General features: G+C 36.2%; 1 protein-coding gene across 1 annotated transcript in view; it reads left to right on the top strand.

Moving 5' to 3' along the window:
• Positions 1 to 8,592, top strand: part of LOC107300343 (nucleolar protein 11-like) — a gene marked incomplete at both ends in the record, with an annotated part of 17,016 nt that overhangs the window by 2,256 nt on the left and 6,168 nt on the right. The window contains 3 exons of the mRNA XM_015829676.1: positions 1,647 to 1,788; positions 2,743 to 2,940; positions 3,561 to 3,637. Of these exons, the coding sequence (XP_015685162.1) occupies positions 1,647 to 1,788; positions 2,743 to 2,940; positions 3,561 to 3,637 (417 nt within the window). The remainder of the gene's footprint in view (positions 1 to 1,646; positions 1,789 to 2,742; positions 2,941 to 3,560; positions 3,638 to 8,592) is intronic.

The raw sequence follows: 8,592 nt of genomic DNA, 5'->3' as shown, positions 1-8,592 counted from the left end.
GCTTCGTAAGAAGCATTTCAAGGTCCTGGAGTGGCCTAGCCAGTCTCCAGATCTCAACCCCATAGAAAACCTTTGGAGGGAGTTGAAAGTCCGTGTTGCCAGCAACAGCCCCAAAACATCACTGCTCTAGAGGAGATCTGCATGGAGGAATGGGCCAACATACCAGCAACAGTGTGTGCCAACCTTGTGAAGACTTACAGAAAACGTTTGACCTCTGTCATTGCCAACAAAGGATATATAACAAAGTATTGAGATGAACTTTTGATATTGACCAAATACTTATTTTCCACCATAATTTGCAAATAAATTCTTTCCAAATCAGACAATGTGATTGGATTTGTTTTCTCATTTTGTCTCTCATAGTTGAGGTCTACCTATGATGTCAATTACAGGCCTCTCTCATCTTTTTAAGTGAGAGAACTTGCACAATTGGTGGCTGACTAAATACTTTTTTTCCTCACTGTACCATTCTTGATGTGTTATTGATGCATCTTTGTATTGTTTTATTGTTGATGTATCTTTTATTTATATCAGTACAATAAGTGTTGTGACAGAGTTCCCAGTCCTTGGACATTGTTATAAAAATGTTCAGCTCTATTTTTCAGTATCGCCAGATATTGACTTTCCGAAGGCTGAATCACTTTAAACACCAGATATGCATTTGAGAACTTTGTTTTATTTCTTTATTTTTATTGCATTTATATCTTCTGCAGTCAGATGACTCTTGGCAGTTTTATGAGGACTAAAGATTTGATCAAATGTTCAGGTGATCTGTAAAAATCAAGTGTTTCTCTTTATTTTTTTAAAAAAAATCCAGATGTCAGTGTTATGGATCTGATCAACTGACTTCTGTAAAATATTCCTGTGCACTAGATAATTAATAGGATGTTTTTTAAACAATATAATGAAGCAGTGTTCAAATGTAGAAAAGCTATTTTAATTTCGGTAATTGACCAAATTTAATTTTTAAGAAATTCTTCTGCTAAAATACCATGTTTATGAACCAGCCCTTGCCTTGGGTGAAAGAAGATAGTTTTTCTGTTTGGTTCATCTTCCTAGTTCTTACAGATACAAAGATAAGAAACTCTGCAGATAGTCCTTGACTTATGTCCTTTTGTGTAGCAACCATTCAAAATTATGATGCTGCCGAAAGATGTGAATTACAACCCGTTGAACATTATACACATTGCCAACAACCATTGCACTGTATCTGCAGTCACAGGAACACTATTTGTGACCTTCCCAGCTAGCTTCCAACAAGCAAAGTCGGGGGGGCGGGGAGAGCCAGATTTGCCTAACAGTCGCATGATTGCTTAATTACCATGGTGATTCCCTTAACAACAGTGGCAAAAAAGGTAATAGGAGCAGGCATGACTTATTTAACAACTACTTTGCTTAGCAGTGGAAGTTCCAGTGACAATTATAGTCATAAGTCAAGGACTACCTATACATTATTTAGAGTGCCTTCCTTTGACACTGCTTTTTTCACAATGGCTATATTGGCATGTGTTTCATATTGGATTATCATTTCTGTTACTTAATTGGTACTTCAGTTCCCTTGGGTATGAGATGTAAACTATTATTAGCTTGCTTTGGTGATATTTTCATGAGCTAGAAAGAGATATTAAAAAAGCCTTTATTTTCAGGATGGGAATTACTTCATATATGTGCAGCATTGCAATCCATACATCCTTCAGAGGTTTAAATTTGGACAAGGAGTTGGGTCATCTACTGCCCTGAGCTTTGCGGCATATTTGAAAAACACGGTTATCACACTCTTTTGCTTGTGTAAGTGTAACTGTATTTTCTAATTAAGTTTAATTTTAAAACAGAGTCCCAGTTTAATGACAGTGTTACTTTAGATACCAAAAAACCCCCGAGAGAGTGCTTTGTAAATATGTGTTCTGCTCATTAGTCAGGAGTTTACAAATAGTCTTATTTTCTATTATAGCCATATAAGCATAAACATATAAAATGCATTTAGTTCTGGACGCTGATTAGAATTACATGTGATGCTAAACATTGTTTTAGTAGTCTTAGTATTTTGGAGAAGTCATAATGGCCTGGTTCGCCCATAACATTAAGCATAAACTATGACTTACAAATTACACTAGCAAAACTCCCACCAGCAAGAATGAATTAAAGCAGAGGTCCCCAACCTTTTGGGCACCAGGGACCAGTTACGTGGAGAGAGGTTTTTCCGTGGACCAGAGGGGGCGTGGTTTTGTGTGCTGCCTGCATCCTGTGGATGGGGCTTTTTTTTGTGCAGACTGATTGCTGGCATACCGCAGCCGGTACTGGTCCATGGACCGGAGGTTGGGGACTCCTGAATTAAAGCACATCATAGTGCATGATGTGGATCAATATTACAAGAGAATGGTACTTGTTTTTATTTATTTGCTCCTTTAGATATTGAATATTTAAGGCTGTTTTAGGCTGTGTGGGAGGATTGTATGTAAATGCTTGGCCAGCTATATTACTCTAGGGTTGATTGTTACTAGTCATTTTAACATAGACAAACATGGCAGGGAAATAAATTTGCTTCAGCTTTTGGAAGTAATCTGGCAAGTGACATTATTTTTAATTCTTTGATTAGTTTCTTAGCTAAGGCTTGGGTGTGTTTGTGTGCATACGTGAACTACATATACCAGTGGAAGAAGTTCATAGATCTGTAATAACTGACAGTTCTAGTTTTCTTGTTTATTATTGTAAATTAAGATGTGACTTGAATTTTGTATACAGATTCCAATGGCTGTGTGTATAAGATTCTGATACCACTACAAGAGAATAAAACAGAAGATACACAGATTTTACCAATATCAGTTCTGCTCAAACTCAGTGTGAGTGGAAGTATTCTTAAAGGAACTTCAATTGTGATTCTTGATAAAGATCATATTGCTGTAACAGGATGCCTGGATCCCTCAGAAAGTAATATCAAAGGTAAGCAATTGAACAATTCAACTGAAATAACTTAGATTAACAATTGGATCAAAACAAAAGGAAAACATCCAAGAAACATTTGGAAAAGCATTAACAATAAGGACCATGATATGTAGAATTAAAAAATAGTGGAATTTGATTGGAACTTACTGATAATCAACAGCGAGGGAAGTCAGGAAAGATTCCACAAGGTGATAGAAAATGAGACACTGATTCCAGAAAACATTATTCTTTCCAATGCTCTAGTGCAGACCTGGGCATTTTACAGCCCACGGGCCAATCCAGCCCATAGCAGCGGGGGGGGGGGGCATAGTGTCAGCAGCACCAGGGATGGTGGTACGGCATCTGTGGTGGTGGGGGCAGGGTATCCGCCCTCCACAACAGTCCCAATTTCTCATGTGGCCCCTTGAGAAATTAATTGTCCACCCCTACCCTATTGCAATGAGACACTTGATTATTAATAGCATTCAGCAAAAATGATCTGATGTGGTAACTACTGTGGGGGTCCAGTATATTTGCCAGCATACTTTTAATTAGTTTCCAAGTGACGTTTTATAAATGAGAACTGTGCATATGTAAATTGCTCACTGTTTGATGAGTTTCGTGTTTCCTCTTGGTAGACTGCTTTTCAATATGGAATATTAAGTTTCAGACTCTGGAAGCATCAAAAGATTTGCCACAAGGAACAACAGGACAAGTAAGCTGAGACCAGTTATTTCATTTTAACATATCTATGACAATTTTGTCATAATAGAAACCCATGCTTATCTAAGAAGAAATGTCCGTGTTTTAAAATGTTTCCCTTTCGCCAATGAATATATATAAGTGAAGCTGAAGCCTAGGTGCTCCCTTTTCTTACCTTGCTAAGGGAGAATAGAACAGAATAGAACACCCAAGCATGATTAAACACAGAGAATTTGTCTCCAGTGCAGAAACTCTTAGTATACATGCAAAACATCATGTAATTTTTAATTTGATTGATGGAGGAAATAGTTTAATACATGGGGAATTAGCACATTAAATATACTTAATTCAGTAACAATTAATTAAAAATTAAATTCAATCAGCTTTCACTTTGCTTTGGCTTCATGTTTTTTTTTAGAGAGTGCTACCATTCTATTCAAAATCAAATACAGCTTGATAAAGGTTGTGTATGCCATGTGAATATAATTGTTTTGTAATGAAATAAAGCAGTGATTTTCATTATTTTGTAAAGTGGAATTAGACATGGGTTAGACCAGACATCAGAGAAGGTGGAGCATTGAGCCAATTGCTCTTCTCCCAACCCAGGTTTTCAGATTATTTTTGCTGGTTTTCTTTGACTAATATCCAACTAATTGGCAAAATGAGCAATAAAAGGATGTCTATGAAGGGTAATTCCTCAAACAGACGAATTAAAGATTTGGATGAGTCAGAAAAACATGGCAATGGAGGAAAACATTAACAAAATTAATTAAAAATAAATTAAAATCAATGTAAGGATAATGTGAACTGAAAAGCAAGCTTAACATAATGCGCTTAAATATGTCCTGTGTGTGTTGGGAGAAGGGATCGCCCAGCGGTCATGTTACAGGAATCATATATATCAGATAAGATTTTGAAAAGATTATTTTTGGTGGGAGGGACTAGCAAGTCAAAAGGGGTAGCCATTTTATTTAAAACCAATAAAGTTTTACAGTAGAAAAAAGATAGGACTTATTTTAATTGAAGGAATAAAAGTATAAATAACATTGGCCTCTAAATGTATATCAGATGATACTCAATCAGGATTTACACAAAAAATTAGAAAAGCTCTGAATAAATTTGGCTGGCAGAATTTCGTTCTAGAAGGCAGTTGAAGTATTTGCTGGTTTACAAGTGATAGAACAGGTTGTTAGAAAATAGAAGGCCACCTTAGCATTAAGAGATTGCCAAATTTGATACAACTGCAATAAGGTAGTCCTCGACTTATAACCACAATGCATTCACTAAGTGAATCGCTAAACAAATCACATAATGACCCCATTTTACAACCATTTTTACCGTGTTTAAGTGAAACACTTTGATTGTTAAGTGAATCATGGTGTCATTAAGCGAATCACATCATTAAGCTATTCCAGCTTCCCCAATTGATATTGCTTCTCAGAAACCTTCTGGGAATGTCACATATGATAATCATATGACTGGAGGATGCTGCAACCAATTGTAAATGCGAGCCACATACCTAGTGCCTGAATAGTAATCACATGGCTGCAGGGGTGGTGCAATAGTAGTACCTTTGAGGACAGGTTGTAAATCATTTTTTCCAGGACCATTCTAACTTTGAAACATCATTAAACAAACAGTCCATAAGTTGAAGTCTACCTGTACAGTTTATTGATATTTAGAATATTATGCATCAATTAACAAAAAGTCTATTCTACTTATTTGGTCCAGTAATTTGGGGGTTTAATTTGAATGTCAAAAACCAATTTATTTAATTCTAATTTGCTATATAATTGCAAATAAAATATTTTGCCTCAGAATGTGGGCGATCTTTTTTTTTTTTTTTTTTTCAAAAAATGGCAGTTTTATGAATGTTAACCATAAAATGAGGCACCATGAAGGCAGTAAAAGATGAATGTTTTAAAATCAAATAAACAGAATTTATCAGAACTCTACAAAGATGATGAATGTATCACATTTCAGAATTAAGGATTTGTGGATAAGTTATAACGAACACTATTTTATTAGTATCTACAGATATTTTGGAAAGTGATAAGAACAATTACTACATAATATTAGCCAAAAGGTTTTGTGGAATAAAATCCCAGAACAGCAGAACACCAATACTGGAAGGAGCTGGCCTAACTAATGGGTTCCATAGATATTTCTGATACAGGGACGCTAATGTCAGGTACAAGCAACTGGAGCCATCCATAAACAGCTATAATAAGCAGTTTTATTGTTCTCTGCCTAAGTTACAGGAATCTCCCCAGATTGCTTGCCTTCCTCTGGGAAGGACCAGATAAGGCTTCATGGATCTTATGGGAGATCAAACTTACGCCACTTGCGACTGTGCAAGGATTCCAAACTGGGTCCCTGCTTGACCCCTCCATCCAGCCTTGCTGACAATTTCCCAACACAAAACAGGATAAAAACCTTTTATAAGACAAAGCTTGGTAAAAGTATGCAACTCTATGAGGAAAATAGTAAGTCTAAAAATATCACCATTAGTCTCTCACCTAAATGGTTTTTATGTTGGAGATAATTATAGTAAGAAAAGTGTAATTGCATATCCAAAAATGGTCCACTCAGACCTCATGAATAAATTAAAGATACAGCAAAAATTACTCAGCAAAGGCTGGAATGTATTACGGCTGACATATCTACAAATTGCTGGAAGAATGAAATCTGGCCTCAAAAGGAAAACATTTTTGTTCAATACTAAAAAATTAAAAATTAATAGAAGGAGCATATCTAAGCCTGAGAAACAAGGAAAATGGATAGTTCCATTTTCAAAATTACATTATTTTGAAGGCAAATCATTTGGGACATACTAGCTTCATAATTTGAATATTCAGCAAGGCAATGGACACAGCTACAAAATATATAAAAGACAGACAGAGCCATGAGCCATTTTTTTCTTCTTTTAGAAATCAAAAAAAGCTACATTTGGGTCTGAAAAAAAAGACATGCACCTTTGATAATGGGCATCTCCCTCCTAAGCCTTTTATTGATATTGTATATCCAGGATCCTATCATCAGAACAGGTAACAACTAAAGCCTTAGAGGAATCCCTGTTTCAATAGAGTAAGATACTTCTACTGTAATAAGAGACCAGGTAATAATGAAGAGGTTTGAGTTACAGATAAGTTTCCCTCTCTCCTGGCTAACATAGCTCTGTCCATGTATGATATGCCATATGCTAAACAAACAAACGTAGCTCCAACATAAATCTTCTCTGAATAGAAGCCTTTTTAAATAAAATTAACTTACCGCATTTAGATGATATACAAAAATCTTTTTTGCTCCTCTATCCACAGTAGAGATTCAACAGATAATGTTAAAAATGGCAAGTGGCAAAACACCAGGACTAAATAGGTTTCTTATCTAGTATATAAAATATAAAGGAGGTCACATTTCGTTATTTAATTTCTTCTGAAAAATTAATCATTAATTAGCCTTTCCAACCCAAAAGCACCATCTGAATGATAATAAAGATAAAAGGTGGAAGCGTATATGTTCACTAATTATTTTCTGCTGGCATACCATATATATATGTATGTATGTATTTGTTTATTTCAGTGTTGGGCTTATGATAATAAGCTATTCATAATACATGGCAGAGAATTAGAAGTAATCCTATACAAGTGCGAAACATCCTCTTTGGCTGCTGCAGTTGGAAAAAGCAAGGATACATACATTTCTGGTAGGAATTTAACTGCAATGTTTTTCAATTATAGCAGTAGCAGTAGCACTTAGACTTATATTCAGCACCCTCTAAGCCAGGGGTCCCCAACCCCCGGTCCGTGGACCAGTATCGGGCCACAGCATGCCAGCAACCGGTCTGCACAAACAAGCAAAGCCCCATCTGTAAGATACAGGCAGCACACAAAACCACGCACCCTCTGGTCCACGGAAAAACCTCTCTCCACTGAACCGGTCCCTGATTCCCAAAAGGTTGGGGACCTCTGCTCTAAGCGGTTTACAGAATCAGCATTATTCTATATATAAAATAGTAAAGTGCTTTTGGAAAATTACATGTTAACCATTTAAACCAAAAGGATTTATCTTATGCTTTGTTTATTATTAGAAGGCATAGTTGAGCAGTGCGGTGGCCTAGAAGTGAAGATGTTCACCTCCCATTCAAAAGGTTGAGAGTTCAATCCTAGGCAGCCCACAAATGTTACTTTATCAGGGTGCAAAGAGAAAATACATGCTGCAAACTCCGTGTAGGCATCAGGAAGGGCATTTGGCCAGTAACTGCTCAGCGCCATTCAGTCTCCCCGACTCCACCCCGATAAAAGGGATTACAGGATCATAAAAAGAAAAAAAAATAGGGGGCATGTTTCTTAGGCTTTTTAGTACAAAAGCTGTAATGACTTCCTCCAAGTTCTAAGAATGCAATTAATAAAGCTGGTGACAATTCTCTTCCTGCTTATTTCTTAAGTATAACCAATTGTAATATTTATTAGTCAATTAATTGAAAGTTGTGAATTGATTTTAAAATGCCCCACTAAAAAGGTTTTTTAATGATTGAAGTTCATATGTGTTTGTGGTTCTTTAAATGATAAGGTAGGGGAGCTACTGATCAGCTTACAACTTAAAAGAGAGGAGAAATTTGCACTGTGGAAAAAGAGAACAGGCAAATATGAAAATGAGGAAGTTCATGCAGGACTTGGATGCTGTGGGAGGCTAGCATAAAAAAATAATAGGACTGGCCATGCTTTAAAAATGTTTCAGAAGAGATATTCCAGAATATGTGGTAGTGCAGCACCTTTTTAAAAGCACCCACATCTTTTTTGAAAGGTCATACAGAAGCCTGAAGAAAATTGCATGTTTAGTTTTTAGGATTGTGGGACCAAGGTCTATTTCTTGCTGCTTATATTTCTCTTTCAACACTGCAGTATTATTTCTATTAAGAAATCAGGGGAAATAATCCAATTAAATAACCAGGTAATCTTCTATAGC

Source organism: Protobothrops mucrosquamatus, unplaced genomic scaffold (genome assembly GCF_001527695.2).
Source record: "Protobothrops mucrosquamatus isolate PMUCROS unplaced genomic scaffold, P.Mucros_1.0 scaffold6721, whole genome shotgun sequence".
In the NCBI taxonomy this organism is placed as follows: domain Eukaryota; kingdom Metazoa; phylum Chordata; class Lepidosauria; order Squamata; family Viperidae; genus Protobothrops; species Protobothrops mucrosquamatus.
Note: the sequence above shows the minus strand (reverse complement) of the source record. Positions and strands in the feature narration are given on the sequence as shown.